Source organism: Pteropus alecto, unplaced genomic scaffold, assembly GCF_000325575.1.
Source record: "Pteropus alecto unplaced genomic scaffold, ASM32557v1 scaffold3, whole genome shotgun sequence".
NCBI lineage: Eukaryota > Metazoa > Chordata > Mammalia > Chiroptera > Pteropodidae > Pteropus > Pteropus alecto.
Window position 1 is genome coordinate 32,755,145 of NW_006442484.1, and position 20,338 is coordinate 32,775,482.

The following is a 20,338-nucleotide window of genomic DNA, read 5'->3' on the forward strand; positions in this document are numbered from 1 at the left end:
TGAATAGAACTGTTATGAATATTTGTATGCAGGATTCTATGTTTGCATATGTTTTCATTTCTCTTGGGAAAATTCCTAGGAATTAGATTGTTAGTCATATAGTAAAAGTATGTTTAATTTTATACAAAACTGACAAACTGACTTCCAAAGTTGACTTTACCAATTTGTATTCCCTCCAACCATGTATGAGAGTTACAGTTGCTCTATGTCTTCATCAACATGTTGCATATTCCTTTTTTTTTTCTTTTGGTTAAGCCATTCTAATACATACATAGTGTATTTCATTATGTTTTTAGCTTGCATTTTCCTATATATTAATGATGCAAAGGATCTTTTTATGTATTCATTTATTATCAATATCTCTACTTCGTGAAGTTTTTGTTTAAGTCTTTTGCTCATTTTTTAATTGGGTTTTTATTAAGTTGTAAGAATTTTTTATATAGTCTAGATGCTGGTATTTATCAGAACTATGTTCTACAAATATTTTCTCCCAGTTTGCAGCTGGTCTTCATTTTTTTAACAATGTTTTTTGAAGAGCAGAAGTTTTCAATTGTATTAAAGAACAAAGGGATATTTGTAAGTACCTGTCATATGCTAAATTTTGATCAGAACAGGAGATACAATAATGCCTAAACTTAAATTTGTACTTTTTAACAAAATTGCAATCTATTGGTTTCTAGCCTACCTTTTTACGAGCTTATCATGAATATTTTTCACATCTTTAAATATTATTTTAAAGCATGATTTGTAAACATGTACATAGTACTCTCATGGCTATATTTTAATTATTTTTCCCTTTTTAGTTTGGGATATTTATGTTGATTCCAATTAATACTAAAAAAGAAGAAATATATGATTACCATTGTTGTGCAGATATCTTCATATACATCTCCAATTATTTTGTTAGCATAAATACTACAATTGCAAAGACCAGAACAAAAGCATAGCGCTTGGTTTTATAATGGTCTCTTTTGAAAGACAACAGATGTCTAGAAGCAAAGATCTAGTCTTTCTCTCCTTGTCGTGCCGATATATGACAAAGAGCTTGTCACATAGTAGATTCAGCATATATACTTGATGGATGAACAGTTGGAAAGAAAAAGAATTCCACTGAACTTCATCCTCTCCCCATCTTCCTGGGAAAGAAAATAAGAGTTCCCTTAACCATCTACCTTGCCTTTTCAAATGAAGAGACTAAGAAGAAACTTTTCTTCTGAGAGAAAACATGCCAAAGAGATGCAGGTTCCCAGAGAGTTAGGTGACAAGCCCTGTTGCTGCTCAGCAATGCCCTTAAGGGGCCCCACCCCCAGCCCATATAAAGCCAGGGTGCAGTGGGGCGGCCACAGCTGGCACTCAGCCTCCAGAGCACCAGCTTCAGCATCGGCACTGGCACGCACTATGGCAAGTGAAGTGCAAGTCCTGCCCTCCCCGCTGAAAGGGGGGCATCCTCCCGCAGGTAGGCTGCCCACCTGCCCTCTGTTCCTTATATAGCAAGGGCCTCACTGCTACTGCCACCCCTCCTTCCATCTCTGCCTTCACTAGAGGCACCCCAACAGAGCAAAGCTTCTCAACCTCCCATCGTTACTTTTAATTTCATGCAACCTGATTTCCTCTTATATCTTTGACTTTTCTAGGCTTGTGTATAAAGCCACCTGAGGATTTGTCAGGCCCCAGTTAAATTAAAACCAGTTATATATGAGGAGTGCAAGGGCTTGGGTGCTTGGAAAAGGAATAAATCGAGAGGTTGGACCTCTCTTTCCTGGCCGTAGGTTAGGAGTGACAACATCTACACCTGGAAGGTGATTTACTGCCATGGAAACCTTCCTCCCAGAGAGGTCTGAGCTCTAAGACTCAGTCTCCCCAGGGTGCCTGTACATTATCTGACTTCGAAGCCAGAAAGCAACAACAGTTGTCTTTTCTCCCTCAGGCTTTGGGTTGGGTAGTGTTGTCAGTGATGTAGTTTGCCTGTCAACAAGCTGAGGAGCACTTTTTTAATAAGGACCCAAGCCCTGGACGAGGCTAACTGGAAAAGGTCACTCTCAAGGCGTTTTGCAAAGCATCCACAGTATTCTCTTTCTCTTTATTTTAAATGTATGCTATTTATCTCACCTCTCTGGAATATGGGAATTAGTTTCATTGCACTTAACTATATGTTCACATAGATTAACTGAGGTGTGTAGGCTTTTTTTAGCCGGTTGTATGTTCCCTCAACTGCCTACCTTCTTTTTTCCTTTAAGAAAGTTCTCGAAAGCTTGACCGCTTTGTTCTTGCCTTTCTCCACTTACAAAATTTATTTATTGGTATTATTCTTTGGCACCTCTAAGCCAAGGTTATTTCAATCATCTTTACTGCAGAGCATGATGGCAGATATAACCTTCGCAACGTGTGAAAAACTGACGCAGAGGTTCAGTGGTTTTCTGGTCGGCAGCCCAGCTAAAAAGAGTCAGAATTTTTGCTACTAATTCTGAGTTTTCAGTTCTGGGCACCATGCCCTGGTCTCCTGTGGCAGACTCTTGACATTTTGTATTTGTAACTAGATTTAGCAATATTTAATGTTATCTATATTTAATGTTAATGATGCTACCTAATGATCAGGAACTATATATGCAAATTATTAGAAGAGAAGTCATTACATAAAGATAAAAGAAAAAAAAAACACCACCCTCTTCTCACTACTTCCACCTTAGTCCTTCAAAACACAGTCAAGCTAAAACGTGATTTGCTAAATTGCATTTATGCACAAAGAACACAGAGATAAACTTAAACAAATGAAAGTTTGAATAAAACCACCAGGAACTTTCTGTCCCCACCACTAATGATTGCTAATTACTCTGTGTACATAGCACACCATGACTCCATCAAGCATGTCATGCTTCTGGCATGACAATTAATTATTATGAACTGTGACACTACAGATAAGAGGTTTGGGATAATTAGAATGGAGATGAAGGCAGACTTTTGCCTCCCCACTGAGAGCAAGGGAACAAAGAAGCCTCATCCTTCAGCTTGTCTTGCTACCTATTTTAAGTCTGAACCTGTTTGCTAGGGTGCAAAATTTTATTTATGGAACAAAAATAATTTGTCACCAGAATTCCATTAAATCTTCACCTGATTTTTTTATAAGCAATATACAGATCCCCGAAAGTGAGAAGCAGTTATAATAGAGTGAAAAGGGTCTGACATGGCCTTTGAAATCAGACAGACCTGGGTTTAAACCCTGCTTTCATGTCACATCTCTGAGCCTCAGTTTTCTCATCTCTAAAATAGGGAGTAATAAATACCACTGATATTCTAAGGTTGTCTTGATCACTAAAGGAGACAACCTATGCACATAAATGTTAATCCCTGTAAAATACAGGCCTAGTGAACCACATAGCTGTCGGAAGAAATTCTCCTCCCCAGTGGCAAGACATCAGGGGTTCGAGGGCTACATTAGGCACTATTGCAATAGTCAGAACAAAACGCAAGTGCAGTGGAAAAGACGCTCATGCCTGCCCCACCATAGTTAAAATGGAACCACACGAAAGTCATCTAGCTGTAACTCTTTCTCTCCTACATGTGGAGTGCTTAGCGTTTTTTCTTTCACGTATATTAATACAATATATTGTACCACTGTTAGCCCTAGTTGTAAATTTTATGCTGTGAAACAAGACTACGTTACACATGAGCTGGCCTGGGCTGTCGTAAGCTTACCGTCGGATTTTCTGCTTTTTTGGTTTGCCTCACTTTCAGTTTTATAAGAGCCCCATTACGTAAACAGCCAAAAATGTGTGAGTAGAAGGTGACCGAAGAAGCCAAGTATGTAATGAACTAGAAAGAGCAGGAATTTATGAGTTTTTCAATATTCCCTGTACTTTTAAATTTGGTTTAAGTCAGATGAATCAGAGCCATCAAAGAGACCACCACTGAATCCCCAGAGAGAATCAGTTTTCTGGTTCATTAAAGAGGGAAGTTTGGGGAGTGTATCCTCAAGTGTGAAACTAATGCAGAAAATGGAGGGGAAACCATAGCTGCATAAGGGCCAGCATCATTAAAAATAAATAAAAGCCCAGCAAAGGCTTAATTCTCTCAACTCCAGTCTGCTCAAGTCAATTTATGGGGTTTGATCTGTGAGGTTCGAGAGAGAGATTGGGAGACCTGCTACCTCAAGCATCCAGGGGACAAGGGTTTGATGACTGCAAGAACTGCCGTTTGTTCAACACTAACTTTGCTCCTGGCACTGCACAGAGCCTTCTAGACATGATATCAGCCCTGCAAACTGATGATGTACCATCATCCTTGTTTCACAGAGGAGCAAACTGAAACTCAGCAAGGCCGAGGGACTTGCCCAAAACCACACATCTAGAGGGCAGTGGGGCTGAGTTTTGAAAATAAAGTGGATCCATGACAAAGTGCTCCACTCTAAAACCTTCTCTCCTCACTTCACCACCTTCTTCTGATGGGTGTCTTGATTGGCAGCTTAAAATTTGCTGAAAAATCAAATGTAAATGCAAAGGAAGTGTTTTGCAAACATCTAACCTATAATTAAAATCTTTGAATGGAAGTCGTAAGCCACAAGGCAGAGTTCACACACACCTCTATGTTGTTCAGCTTTTTCTCATACGTTCTCCACTGATTAGTGAAGAAAAAAAGCTTAATTTTTCTTGCAGGCTTTTGTTTCTTTATCTTGACTACCCTCCACCTAAAACTGTGCAAAATGTCTGGAAAATCTTAAACTGGAAAATTATAACATTCTAAACTCAAGGGTGTTTTTGAAGTTATAAACTACAAAAGAAGCCATGAGGGCATAACTCTTACTCAGAGGTAGAGAAGCAAAATTTCATTTTCCCCACATAAGTTTAGGTTTTCTAATGAAACTATCCAGAAGAGTATCTCTCTGTTTTACATTTTTTAAAATCTCTAGTTCATTTGCTTATTGAAAGGACCTAAAGTCTTAACTTATGTATTTGTATTCAAAGGCCTGTTAAAATGTTAAATCAGTTTATATTTCACTTTGTCCAATTCTAGTTGATACTTCTGCAAAGATTCAAAAAGCAATATAGTCCCAAGCAATTACATAAATGATTACAAATATAGATGAACTAATTTAGTTACAGTGAGACTCTGAAGAGGTCTCATGATTCAGACCTATCTGGAATAAGCAAAAAGGGCAAGAACCTGGTTGTATTGAGTTGTAAATATTTATTTACAATGGTTTATTTAGATCCCAAGAGGCCAGTGTGAGCAGTTATCACCAGAGCTTTGAAGATGACTCTCCCACAAACTGGTTCCATCTGGTTTAGTCACCCCAACATAATGAGAGCCTTAATCTATATCTCAATGTATCAATTATGATATGAGATTATCATCTGCTTCTTTCTACTGCAGTGGCTGACCAAGTGAGATTACCAAGGTGTGGTTCATTTGTTTTCTAAATCACTCAGTTAAAGCCCTCAGCCCTATACCAGTATAAAGAGGATTTAAAGACTCCTGAATACAAGTAGGAATCTTCTGAGAGGATTTCAAATTTCTCCTCAAATATTTTATTCTTAAGAATGAGCACCTCCCTGGTTTGCATTCTTTTTACATTCCTTTTGGCATTTGTTTCTCTGTTAAGTGACTTATGTTCTTTTGAAAGGGAGGGAAGTGATAGGTTTTTTTTTTGCAAGTAGATGGGACAAATTCTAATCATAGTAAAGACTCTATAATAAAGATCATCTAATTCAATTTCTACCAAATTCACCAACATCCTCCTAAGATATTCATGGCAGGTAGACTTCTTTTCTTCAACACACTGAAGGACAAAGAGCATACTAATGTAGTAGGCAGTCTACGTCACTTTGAAAAACAACACAAAACTGTTATATGTAGCTAGACTCTGCCTTTTTGGAATTTCCATTCTTTGGTCTTCATTGTCTCCTTTGGAAAAACATGAAATAAATGTAAGTAATAATAACTACAAATTATTAAGTGCCTATCATGTACCAGGTTCTTATGTCACCTCTATTCTCTAGAAAAACCTGAACAATCAGTAGTATTCCCTTTTGGAGGGTACAGAAACTGAGCCTTGAAACTGAGCCTTAAACTCAGAGGAGTTTAAGTATCTTGTTCAAGGTCACAGAGTTCAGGAGGGATAGAGTTCTTTGGCCCTATATAAAATTTCCTTAGCAAGAAATAATTTTTCCTCCCACATGACAGCCCCTCAGATCTTTGAAAATGGCACCCTAAGCTCGCTTGAGTCTTTTCTTCTTCAGAACTGATCTTTCCAGATTCCCTAGGTCCTCATGTGACACAACTCCCTTCTCCACTCTGGCCACTTGCCTCTGGACATTCTCTGATTGTCAATGTCCTTTCAAATGAATGGCATAGAACTCAGCATTCCAAAGGTCTTCTCATTTTTTAATTATTGTTTATTTTAACAATAACTATTTGCTTCAATAGGTGGTGATAATAGTCAGTCCAAATGTAAGAAAATGTATAGAAACGATAACATCAGGAAAAACAAATGAGCACTAAAAAGAAAATAATTCAACATGCCCTATTTTGAAAGCACTTGTCAGAAGAAGAATGAAAAATACTGTTGGAAAGGATATGAAAGGCCCAAGCCCTAGGTCTCCTAATGGATTCCTGTTGATAGAAGAGATAACAGTGCTGTGAACACCACTACCCCTCACACAGGGTATTTCACCTATGTATTCCATGGCCATTCGGAAGATGTTTGCACATAATTTCATTTCTGTTAGAGTTATAATGGAAGACTAAATCCCTGTTTACAATAGCTACAGCAAAAAGAAAAATAAAATGCTTAGGGACTAAATATAAAAATAAATGTGTGAGATTTATGTAAACAAGTTACTGAGGGACTCAAAAGAATATATGAACAATGGAAAAACATACCATGTTCTTCCATAGCAAGCTACCAGGAATATAAAGATACAAATTTTCCCTTTAAAAAGAATCTATAAATAGAAAGAAAGATCATTAAAAATAATATCAACAATATTTTTATAGGAAATTAACAAGCTGATTCTAAAGTTCATATGGGAAAATAAATAAGTATAGCTAGTAAAATTCTGCAAAGGAAATGTAACAAAGGAGGACTGTCAGATATTAAAATATATTGCTATAAAAATTTAAATAGAATTGTAATGCCATATGGATAGACAGATTAATGAAACAGAAGTCCAGAAGTAGCCATAAATACACACACACACTCATATACTGTAATATACATACACACACCCATATAAAATTTACTTAGTATATGATAAAGATGGCATTTCAAATTAATAGACAAAAGATGTTTTTCAATATTATTGGGATAATCTAAAAATATCTAGCATGCCTCTATTTGACTTACACAAAATACATCTAGAAGGGTCAAGGGTTTAAATATATGGTCAAAGATTGACTGTACAAAATGAAACCATAAAAGTTTTAGAAGAAAATATGGAATAATGTTTATAAAACATCAGAGTGGGGAATTCCTTAGTGATATAAAACCCATAAAAGATTGACAAATGCAGCAAATTTCTGATGGCAAAAACATTGACAAAAAAGGCAGTAACTGGTAAAATATACTTTTTATTTGTGATGCATCTCATAAAGAACTATGAATCAACAAAAAAAAAGATAAGAAAAAGACTAGCAATCTACTAGGAAAAAAAAGAGAATTTTAACAGTTTGTAAAAAGAAAATACAAATGGCTTCCAAAACACAGAAACAGCTCAAACTTTAATAAAATATAAGAAATTTAAATTAAAACAATGAGATGCCTTTTAAAAAAACTTATTAGTTGACAAAACCAAACATTTTCTAGCTCACATTGTTGCAAGGGATATGGGGAAACAAACGTTGTCATTGTTACTGATGAGACTGTAAACTGGTGCAAACTCTGTGAAGGGCAATTTGGCAAGAGTTAACAAAATTCCAAATGTACATATTCTTAAGAACTAACAAGATCACTTCTAGGAATTTATCCCTTGGATATACTTGAACTTGTGCAAAATTACATATATAAAAAGATATTCACTGTAGCATTGTTTGTAATGGCAATGGATTAGACACATCTGCAATGTCTAAACATTTGGGAATTGGTTAAGTAAACACAGAATGTTCACATAATGAAATTTTAAAGATGTTAGAAAGACGCATTTCTATATAAGTATTGAAATAGAACTTGCTCCAAAATATACGGTCGAATGAAAAATATAAACAAACAAGACAAAGAACAATGTGTATCTTATGCTGCTATTTAAAAAAAAGAATGTGTAGGTATACATACATATCTGTAGGTGAATTCATAAGAAACTTGTAGCATTAGCATTATCTAGGGAGATGAACCAAAGGGCTGGCAAATAATGGTAAATAATGAAGAGATTGTAGACCTTTTCATGCTTTTGGAATTGTGTGCTTTATGCATGTGTTATAATCAAACAAATAAAGAATTTTAAAAGAACAATGACAAAGTCAATTCACAAAGGCATGGAGAAATCGAACAGGTTTTTCTTATTTTTTTACTTTATTGAATCTAGTTTTAGAAAATTGCCCATTTGACATTCCCATAAAAAGAATTAACGGGTTCAAACAAATCAATGTCCATTTGGTTTTTTCTCATTTGAGCTTGTCAGTTTTTAGATGTGCAAATTTCCTGGGAAAAGAAAAAAATATTTGCTTTGACTTGCAGTCTGAAATGGGTTGTTTCTTTTCCAAAGCTGATTTCATCTGACATTGTTAAACACTCGAATGCCTGTTAGGTCATCTGTAGCCTAATGAACACTAATTGATCTCTTGAATGGCAGGATTATTAATGCAGTTTAATTACTCATTACAATATCTGAGCTTGGCCAACATTGGAGGTTTGGGGTCTGGGATGAAAGATGGGTATCCGGTGGGATCAGAAGCATCTCTGTTGAATTAAATGCTTGTTATCACCGCATGCCCTGACTTTTGGCTCATTCTCAGAATTGGGCTTTTAAAAGCTTTAGTTGAAAAAAGAAAAAAATGCAAGCCTTGCACAAACTTTAATCTTGTGGGAAAATAGGAGGGTCGGTCACATTGTAATTGTTGGTTGCTATCATGAAGAATGTAATTGGTTTGATAACAAGAAAAAATGTTTTCCAGTAAAATGCCTAAGGGAGTGTGTTGTTATTCTCCTGCCCAACTCGAAGCTGTAACTTGCTGCCTTTTTAACCTCAGTTCCACCTCTCTGGACATAAACAAGCAGACTTCAGAGCTTCTCCTCCTCCCCACCTTGTTTGCACGAAACATTTTGTTCTTTTTTTATGAGGTTTTGGGGTAGCTTGTTTATTGTATTGTTTTAAATAAAAGTTTATATCTTTAAGTAAATTCTAAAATTCTTTTCAAATCTAAATTCATACTTAAGATAACAAAGCAATCTTTCTCTTGCTGTTCTACCATGACTCCTGTGTTGATGCTTTTTTATTTATAGTAAAAGCTGGAGGAATGCGTATTTCCAAAAAACAAGAAATTGGTGTCTTGGAGAGACATGCAAAAAAAACAGGATTGGAGAAAACAAGGTAAGAGACTGCTTACTTTCTTCTCCATCACCTCCTCCAGAAGTCAGAGGTCTCCCAGTATTTTAGGACAAACCAAGGCCCCTGAAGGCCTTTGCTAAGCAGGCTTAGAGGCAGCCACCAAGGTGGGGTGGGAGTCAAGCTCTCTGGTAATATGGGCTAGAGGTGAAAGGCACACTCAAATGAAAGGTGGCTACCTTCTAGAGGACCCTTTCTAGGCGCCCATCACTAACCCCACCCATCCTCCTACTCTCTGAGTCCAGCCCAGCTGTCTTGTACTTAAAAGACTGGATCCTAAAATGCATTCAAACCCGAAGCAGGTCCCTTTATCCTATTTTCACATTAGCCTTTAAAATATTGTCCCTAGGCTGCCCTGTTTTCATAATATGCTTTCTGCTGAAGCAAATCTCCTAAATTAAAAATAAATGCTTTTTTTGTTGTTTTAAATTCACCACTCAATTATTTAGAAACTACTAATGGCCACTATATTTGGCATAGCCGGAAGGCTTATATGTACTGAAGCTATCTCTTCCCTGTTCCTTCCACCACAACCTTGACACAATGCACTATTCCCAGAGCTAAACTGAGAGCTGTGGGCTGGATTAGATACGCAAATGGCTCAACCACTTGATTGATGCCTTAGTTAAGGAAAACGAGTGCGTTCAAAAAGAAATACATGTGCAGAACTGTCTCCTCCAAGTAGTGTAATGAGGGGCGCTGCGGACACTGTTAATTTCAAGATGGTTTCCTTGGATGAGTTGATGAATGTTTCAAAAGTTGTCAATTAGAGGATGCTCAAGGTACTTCTTTAAGAATTAAAATGGCAAAAGTCTCAGAAAGGGAATTCGGAGAGACTAGACTGGAATTTCTCTGGCTTTTTCATGTAAAATAGTTTGAGATCACTTTTAAAGTTTTCTTTCTGATTTCTGTGAAGGAAATTTTTTGAAGACCTTTTCTCCTTTAAAATACTCATTGGCCCCATTAGCAGTAAATTTTTCTTTCTTCTGATACCAGAACATAACCATCATATATGAAAGCAAAGTTGTGGGGTGGAGGGGTTCTCAAAAGTGGGGTGGGGGGGTCACATATTATTTCTCTTCTGACCCAGAATCTAGGACAGTTCCTAGAATAGAGAAAGTACTCTGTAAATTATATCAGACTGTTGTTGAAGTGCAAGTCGGTTAATTTTGAAAGTCTATTCTGTTAGTAAAACCTATCTCAAGCCTACACCCTATTTATTGACACTTTTAACATGCTTGGGCCAGGGGCTCAGAAACTAAAGAGTCCTATCTTGGAAATGACCTTCTAGTTGGCAGCCAGTGGACAAGTCATGTTTCTCTGCACCTCAGACAATGGAGACTTACTATTAATTTTAACAGTGCAGGAAGGGGAGTTGCCTAGAGAGTAACAAAATGGTGATTGGAACTCTCTTTTTAAAAAACTCAGTTGTTTTTTAATAGTCGTTAAAAGAAAATGAACTACTACAAAACTTAACAGCAAGAAATTTGTTTCTTTCTCTCTCTTGCCCTATTTACCAAGGATAGATATAAGCAGATGGGATATGAAGCTTATAGAATGTGGAAGCCATTTTAAAGAAAAATGGTTAAAAATTACAAATGTGAAATGGTGAGTCCCCTCACAAGGCTTCGGAAGGAGACTGTGCAGTAAAAGGCCGTGAAGCTGAAGCTTCATTGGCTCCAACGTAAATTCACCTCTGCTGCTTGCTTCTGCTTCTTGAGTGTTTGCACAGAATATGAGTGCCTCATCATCAGGGACAAATATCTCTCCTTACACCTTCCTGAAGAATAGCTTTTGAAAAATATATCCTAGAAAATAGATTTCTGGGCATCATCAATCTATGTCCATTTCCTAATATCTTCTACCAACTAACACAAACCATCCAGAAAAAGAAATATGCCAAGTGCAGAGTTTCCTTCAAGGAATTAATACTGTAGGCTCAGCCCTCATTGAAACCCTCCTACAAAATAACTTGGCCTGAGAAAAGAAGCCGAACACATGCTGCATGATTCATGTTCTGAAGTTCAAAACAGTCAAAACTAATCTATGGGACTTTAAGTCAGAATAGTGGTTCTCCTTAGGGGCAGCTGGTTAGACAAGTGTTTTAAGTTTATGAATATTCACCAAGCTACACACTAATATGTGTACTTTTCTGAATATGTGCTACGCTTCAGTGAAAAGTTAAAAAGCAATAGTAACAAGAACTTGGCCTACAAAACTTGTTGTAGCACGTGGGCACACGGACACAGGAATTTTTCCCTTAGGGGTAGCCAAGCAGAGTGAAAGCTTAAAAGCCAAGGAGACCGCCCTGTGTATAAATCATTTAGCCTCTTCAGTGGGAAAGTTTTCAGGTTCTACGTGAAGTCTCTTTTCATCTTTGCAGTGCCATTGCAAATGTTGCCAAAATACAGACGATGGATGCCCTGAATGACACACTGGAGAAGGTGAGCCGTGGGTGAGGCGCATCATGCGATGCACCCATTCAGTGTTTACCCCCTGATCAGGCTGCATAAGGGAACAAGTCGATGACCACTGGGTTTTCTCCAGCTCAGAGGTTTGATGTCTTTGTGAAAGAATCTGCTTTCAGTCCGAGGAACACAAAGAGGCCTTGGTGAGAAAAGCTGTTTCTCCCAAATTCCTAGTGTATGTTTAATAAATCATCTCAAAAATCAGATAGAAAATAGAGCAAGAATCCTGACATCAGATTGGCAGAACTTTACTTTGCCAACCCAAATATTTCTCGGAAACACTGGCATGTTTTTATAAAAAGGCAGCCTATGTATTAGGAATTCCACAGTTTTTAACCTTCCTCCCCACTACTGCATTCCCGAAAGGAAATATTTTATTTGAGGCAAAGGTGGGTGGTGGAGGTTTGCACAGTTTAGGACTGGAGGAAGGCTGGATACTGGCTGGGTTTAGCCAATAAAGCTTGTTTATAAAGGCAGTTGACCATGACTATTTTTATTTCTATATCTTGAATTTCTTCTAAGTAGCTCAGGAAACTCGGAAGATTTTTACCAGAGAGAAAGTGGTTTGGTTTTAGATCCATGAGTTTGTTTTAAAATTCTGTAGGTGAGCTGAGTGAGGGTCCTTACTTTACTTCTAAGGGGCAGATACATTGCATTGAAGGCAATGAAGAACCACACTTTTTGCCATCTCCACATTTATTGAAGGGGAGACTTGCTGTTACTACCAAAATTGGGGATTTTAAAAAGGTTAGATCAGAAACTGTGCCGCTAGACCTCTGGGGCTCCCTTTGGCATTGGCTCCTCCACTTACTATCTGTATGACCTTGAATAAGTTACTTATCCTGTGCCTCAGATTCATCACTTGTAATATTGAGATAAGGAAGAGAATATATTTCACAGGGATGTTGTGTGGAATAAATGAGTTTATACCCGGGAAGCTCTTAGAACAGTGCCTGGCACTGAGTAACCTGTTTGCACTCTCTGTTCTGGTTAGTTAGCTTTGGTATGTCTGAAGACCACAGTATGTTACAAGGCAGATAGTACAAGGCAAAATCTTGATTGTAGGACACAGCTACAGAGCCTTTTAATGTAGGGATCTTGGTTCTCCATTCAAACAGCCTTGAAGTGAGGCCATAAGTGATTCTTTGCCTTGCTGACTTTACAAGAAGGGCAGAGGTGGATGATGCCCTGCCATGGCAACACAAGCTGCCCGCTCTGCATCTCATGTTCTCTTGCCCACTGAACACCTCTTCCTCAGGGGCAAGAGAATGCCACAGTAGTAAGTGGAACTGGATGGTACATTCCTCTAGAATATATGTTCACTCAAAACAAAACATTTAAAGAGAGAGGTCAATAAAGGTTGATTATACTGTGCATTAGGTATGATGCAGGAGTATATACTATTTTTTATAGACATATGTGTATATATCTATGTCATAAAGGGGTTCTTTCCCTTTTAGTTAAAAATATCACCTCTTTATTTTAATGATAAAAAGAATCAAATGACGACAACGATAATAAATTGTATTTGGAAACCATAAGAAAACATTGAGATGGTTTGCTGTTAGAAATATTTTTGACAGCAACTATACCTATTTAAAAAGTAACAGTTCAATGTTTACTGGAGTAGGACTGTTGCTCAGCCTGCACAGAATACTGGCTAAAACAGGTTCTTACGTCAGACATCAGGAGCTTGGGTCTTATGCTGGCTCTGTCACTCTCTAGCTGTGTGTGTGTCCTTGGGCAATTTTCTTCATTTTTCTGTGCCTCTGTTTCCTCATCTGTAAATGTGAATATAATTAATAGTATCCACTTCACAGATATGTTGTGAAGTGGTCACAAGTGAAATTTTATATCATATGCAAAATACTTAGCCCAGAGCCAGACACAGTTAGCCCTCAGTAAGTGTTAGCTTTTTTTCCCAGGCAAATATCCCACAGGGCATCATTTGGAACCCCAGGCAAAGGATAAGGGGCCAGAAAACCAAGTCACATGATTGCCATGAGTGACTATCTTGAATATGGAAGTTGATGGGATCCACATGTTTTCTTATAGCTAAGAAAAATCCTCTCTGAATCCATAATTCAACCTAAAGTGTAATCAGATTTCATAATAAAGGTCAACCTGGAATGGAAAGACCAGTGCCTTTTAAAAAATTTATCTGCTGCTATCAGTGGTTGTCAGGAGCTGATGTGGGTGGAAGAGCTGACCACAAAGTGACGGGAGGAAATTTGGGGGTTGATGGAATGAGTGGCTCTATGTCTTGATTGTGGCGTTGATCATAAACTGCATGCACTTGTATAAGGGTATATTTTTCTGTAGATAAATTATACCTTAATTTTCTTAAATAAAAAAATACATTAAGCTGTAAAGCCTCATACAAAAAATTAAGAGATATAAAAGGTATATCTGCTGATAAATTTTCACGTGCAATACAGTGATTTACCTCCCACTACAGAATGTATTGTCATGAAGATCTAACAATATACAATTGGTCACAAGAAATACAATAGCAGAAATGAGGATCATATTCTCTGCATTTACTAACATTCATTCATGCCTTCAGCTAGAATTATGTCTAGTTCCAGGAACCCATGTTTATTCTCATACCAATTTAAGAACTTACAGTCGAAGTCAATGAGGGTACGATCCTTTTTATATCATCTCAACAACCATTCAGTCACGGCAGGAAATTTCTATCCATATGCTATTATCTCTGGATACTCTACTTTAAAACCAACAACCTAGAGTTGAAGATTTGGGAGAATGAAAATCCTCAAAAGGTTGGAATTGTACAAATCTAAGTGGGAAGCAGCTTAAAATTTCCATTCCCACTATTTTCCCCACTGCTTCCTGCACAAAGACCTCTCTCCCCAATACCTTTCTCTTTCCTTCCCTACCAGCCAGCCCTTCCCAACTCTTCCAGCCCTGAATAGTGAGAGAATTCGTGTTGCCCAGCGACAAGCCGCATGACATGGTATTCCTTGCAGAAAAGGAGTTATATAAACTTGAAAGCTCTCCAGGCTAAAAATCTGGGAGACCTGGTCTTAGACCAAATTTTACCTACTCCTTAGAGTTTGACCATTTAGAAGTCATGTGGCTCCTCTGAGATTTGTGGTTGCTCATTTACTTAATTTTTTTTTTTTTTTTAAAGGCAGGGAGTGAGAATGATACTGCCAAATGTATTAATTCCCTGGATGGTTGTGGAAGTTATATTTGGCAGTAGTTGTGACGCTTCTCCAGAACATGAAAGTGCCCAGTTAAAACATTAGTAACAGGGTTGGGTTATGGTGGGGAGGGGGGTGAAAAGTTGAAGCCTAGTCAAAGTTGGGGCCACTTTTCAAGTTGCCAGTTGCCTCACCCCTGCCAAAGTTAGTGAGATGAATGTGAAATGGGATCCTGGGGGAGAGGAAACTATCAAAGGCATCTGCAAATCTAAAAAGGTTTCTCTTGTTCTGGAGATTAACATCGCCATAGGAGTATCCTTGAATTTCCTTGACTCAAGCCCAATGTTTTGTTTTAAGCACTTTGCTTAGCTGGGTGTGGAAATTTAAGTGCCAGCGTTTAGTTGGAAGTTAACACCCTGGAAAGATGAATGAAAAAGCTGCCTGTATGCAACGCTGCCTAACTCCAGGCTCTAAAACAAAACCTGCCACTGATTTTCTTGCGTCTAGAATTTCTTTCATAGACCCGATCATAAAGACTTTTAACATACTTTTGCTTTTTCTCTAAAATGAAAACTATAGGTTCTGAGGTCACAGCTACCCAAGATGAAGGTAAATTCTCACTGGGGGAGTTTCTACTGATCTGCTTTTCAGGTTCAATATATTGCCTTTATGTGATAGAGCCACAACAGGGCAGAATCCTTACGTGTATGCTGGCCTTGAGTTCCTTGTCTTGTGGGGTTCTCTTACCCTAGATTTTCGTACCCTAATGAATCAGACAGGAAACATCTTTCATTCTATAAACCTTATCATTTAAAAAGATGAATGATTAAAAATCCAAATTAAAAATCCAAAGCTTCCCCAAAGTTAAGATGTCAGACTAAAGCACATTTGATTGTTGGTTATAAGTTGGTTACTTATTTCTAGTTCAGACTCGAAAATAAAATCTTCCTATTTACACTGATACAATATATACAACAAAGAATTGGGCATTTAAGGGGTTGACTGTTTTATTTATAGTTTCATCAATTCTAATGGAAGACTCTCTATAGACTCCACAACACCCCATCCCCACCCCCACTCCACCCAAGTCTTTCTATATTAGGATGTTCCTGATTGAGGAGGTGGGAATATGAGAAAGAGAACTTGACTCTCTTGTTGTATATTCAAGAGTTGCTATAAAACTCTCTTACTGCCCCCTGCCTTCCACCAAAATCCTGTGCATCTGTAATTTAAGTATGGGCAGTTTCTCTAAAGCTATTATCTTTGCCAGAATTATTTCCACTTTCTTCTCAATCCTGTTAGTTTTCTATTTCTCTCCTAACTTTCTCAAACCAGTTACAGATGGCCAACAGCCCCCAGAGGCAGTCTCCCATTCCTGTTGATCTTTGCATTTCCCTCCTGAGAAGCAGTGGAGTAGAGCTTTTAGAACCTCAGTTAAATGCATTTAGTTAAAATGTAACCTTAAACCCTTATGCATTGCTGGTGAGAATGTAAAATGATGCAGCCACTATGAAAAACAATATGGCAGTTCCTCAAAAAATTGAACATAGACTTACCATATGATCGAGCAATCCACTTCTGGGTATATGCCCAAAATAATTGAAAGCAGGAACTTGAACAGATATTTGTACACCGGTGTTCACGGGAGCATTATTCATAATAAACAAGAGGTAAAAGCAACCCGAATGTTCGCTGACATAGGATAAATGAAATGTGGTATGTACACATACAATAGAATATTATTCAGCCTTAAAAACGAAGGCAATACAGACAGATTCAGCAACATGAATAAACTGAAGACATCACGTTAAATAAAATAAGCCAGAAGACATAAAAGGGCAAATGATTTTACTTATATGAGATATCTAGAGTAGTCAAACTCATCAAGACAAAAGATAGAATGGTGGTTGTTAGAGGCTGGGGGAGGAGAAAATGAGGACTTATTGTTTAGCAGCGGTCCCCAAACCTTTTTGGCATCAGGGACGGGTGCTCCTATGAGGATCTAATGCCTGATGATCTCAGGTGGAGCTGAAGTGGTGATGGGGAGCAGCTACAAATACAAATGAAGCTTTGCTCACTTGCCTGCCATTCACCTCCTGCTGTACCTCCTGGTTCCTTAACAGGCCATGGACCAGGACCATTCCGCAGCCCAGGGGTTGGGGACCCCTGGTTTAACGGCTATACAGTTTCAGCTTGGTAATGAAAAAGTTCTGTAGATGGGTGGTAGCGATGGTTGCACAACCATGTAAATGTATTTAGTGTTACTAAACTATACACTTTAAATGGTTGAAATGGTAAATTCTATGTTAGGTGTCTTTTACCAACAATTTTTAAATGATCAAAAAATGTAGCACCTAAATTGTGTATATAAACCTGGAGATAATCAAATAACGAATTAGTGCCACATTCAGTAATAAGTGTGTTCAAACACACTGTTCTCGTTTCCCCTGTCCTTTCCCACCCCCACCCATCATCACTCTCATGCCTTAAGAACAATTAATGCTGCGGCTTTCTCTCTTCAGTCTCAACTTGCCATCTCGCCCTATCTTACCTTGACTAATTGCCCAGACTTCTGTTATATTGGAATTACTTGTTTCCTTTCTCACCCCACCCACCCACCACCACCACCCGCTTTACCTTGCTTTGGACTTTAAGTAACTTGCCAGGTTGTTCTTCCTACCTGTAATCTCTTCGATGTGATATAGAGCTAACATGAAATAGTCCATCTGTTTTAGTTGACACTAAAGACACCCAGTCTGGAAGAAAACTACTGAAGTCAGTGACCTCTTAGGTCTCCTTCTGGTTCTAATGTTAAAAGAAAAACAAAACAAAACAAAACACTGCCCTTACTACACTATAACATTTATGTCATGTGGCCTGCTGATAATTGATCTGACAAAAAAAAACATCTCCAGCTTTTTTTTTAGTTCTAAAGCAACTTTTATGAACAGTACCACAATTATGTTTCTTCCTTTCTGCTAGAATGCCAGAACAGACCATCCTTGGGTTTAATTATTGTATAACCCTTTACTTGTTGGAAAATAAAAATTTTAGAAAAATACTGATAGAAAAAATAAAGGAAAAGACTAGGAATTGGCTGTAATTCTGTTCCTCAGAAATAACCATTTTCAACACCTCAGTGTATATTCTTCCAGTGTGTTTAATTTTTTAAGAATGAGAAGAAAGGAGTCTCTGGAGTCAAGTTTCACATGAAAGGGAATGCTGTGTGCCTAGAGCTCGGGGACATTTGAGAAGAAGTATAAGGCACATATGTTTTCCCTGGCTTAGACCAAATAAACCATAAACAATGTAGTGCTTGGGGTCATGAACAGTTTATCTTCCCTTTTATTTAATTTGAGTGTCAAGGCAAGGGCATCTAAGTTCAATAGTGATAAGTTAAATTCCTAGTGAACTGAGGCATTCCTTCCTTGCTTGCTAAGGAAAGAATCTTTGGTACCTTTATGTTTGTATTGATAGGCTTGAAAATCAAGAACGGGAATGGATCCAAAAGGCCACTGGGTCCAAATTCTCCTCCTAGGAAAATTATGTCTGATGTGATTACAGTACTGGGCATTTCTTAAAAAGCTATCCTTAATGTAAATTCCATAAGTTCTCTTAGTTCGATATGAAATTCTTCTCATTGTCAAATAGTCTGAGTCTGTGTTAATTTCAATCTATTTAAGCCTGTTTCCTCCTACATGTCTTCTGTGGAGATGACTAATGAAAACTTTCAGTACCTGAAGCTAGTAAGTCTTTCCTCAGCCTTTTCCTCACAAGGCTACTTAGGCTAAACTACATGAAATGGCCCATATTTTTTACCTATAAACATAGCAATTTCACACATTTCAACCTAATAAATAATACTAACTCTTTCTTCTTTCAGAGGTTCTTTATTCCTGATCTTTTGACAATCCAGGAGTTCTTCCCCCTCAGGACCTTTTCCAATGTTCCCATAGCCTTCTTAGAATATAGTGATCCATATGTGTATACTGGTGAGAGAATAATTGCTAATATTAGAGGGCTGATACATAAATAATTTACCATTTCTACCTTTAAAAATGTCACTTCAAGGGGTGGAGGGGGATGTCACTTCAAAACATAGATATAAACGCATATATACATTATGTATATTATTTTCATGTGATATAATTTATAATTTTACAAGTTAGAGACATACTAATGTGGGAAAACCTAGGTTAATGCATATACACATGGGTCCAGAGCTAGAAGTGGCATGAGAAAAAAAAAAGATATTATCAAAGAAGTCAACAAAGTTGTGAAATTCTCCCGAACAACTGTACTGGTTTCTACTACTTCAATACTTCATAACCAAAAAGATTCAATATGCTTTTTTTGTTTTTATTTCCTTCTCACATTTAGCTCAACTATAAATTTCCAGCAATAGTGCACATGGCACATCAAAAACCCAGACCTGCTCTGGAGAAGGTCACTCCACTAAAAAGGATCTACATTATTCAACAGCCTCGAAAATGTTAATCTGGATTGTAAAACACAGCCATCTGGCCAACTGCCTTGAACATCTGACAGCTTAGCAAAAAGGGCTGAAACTTTCCATGGGCCTTGTGCTCTGGCTCGGTAAATAAAACAGCTTTTGTATCTTCTCTTTTGACTTTAGATAATAAAGCATCTGAAATTGCAAACCTAATGCATTCTTGGGCCTTGCTTTGGTCCAGGTAAAGATCCCATTGATATTTACATTAGTAATTCTGTTGAATTGGTAGAGAATCCAGAATAGTTGACTATTCCACCCTACCTTCCTGGACAAGCTCTCTTCATCTTGATGCTGATTCCAAGTTATTCCACCCACAATGAGTTCCCCTTGACAGCAAAGGTTAGAAAGGAGTACACTGAATTTTGCAAAGGCCAATATTCTATGCAGACATGAGGCGTTTTTCTCAGTGTTTTTGTCTTAAGATGCTCAAGTTTTCACTTGAGGTGAAATGTTTTTTCCAGTTTCACACATAAATACAGTTTGTTTTGAAAGTTTAATGAGAGAAAATGAAAAAAAAATGGATTTATTACAAACATATTCTCTTCAAAGCAGTCAGGATGGGAAGTGGAATTATAGTTTCAGTGGGAAATTTAATTGTTCAAGGCCTCCCAGAAGGTTCATGTGCTAGAACTGAGGGGATCATGATGCTCCAGGGCA

At 37.6% G+C, this 20,338-nt stretch overlaps 1 protein-coding gene across 1 annotated transcript; it reads left to right on the forward strand.

Annotated features, from left to right (window-relative positions):
- The first annotated feature begins 1,348 nt into the window (after positions 1-1,348).
- On the forward strand, positions 1,349-19,834 carry DAPL1 (death associated protein like 1). Its single transcript, XM_006921102.2, has 4 exons — positions 1,349-1,456; positions 9,431-9,518; positions 11,917-11,977; positions 19,549-19,834. Exons 1-4 carry the CDS (start codon positions 1,399-1,401, stop codon positions 19,663-19,665), a joined length of 324 nt encoding a protein of 107 aa, XP_006921164.1. The 5' UTR covers positions 1,349-1,398; the 3' UTR covers positions 19,666-19,834.
- The last annotated feature ends 504 nt before the right edge of the window (positions 19,835-20,338 follow it).

Coding starts and splice junctions, on each gene's coding strand:
- DAPL1 (XM_006921102.2), top strand. CDS start 1,399: ATGGCAAGTGAAGTGCAAGTCCTGCCCTCCCCGCTGAAAGGGGGGCAT. Junction 9,519..11,916: donor ACAGGATTGGAGAAAACAAG/GTAAGAGACTGC, acceptor TCATCTTTGCAG/TGCCATTGCAAATGTTGCCA. Junction 11,978..19,548: donor TGAATGACACACTGGAGAAG/GTGAGCCGTGGG, acceptor TCTCACATTTAG/CTCAACTATAAATTTCCAGC.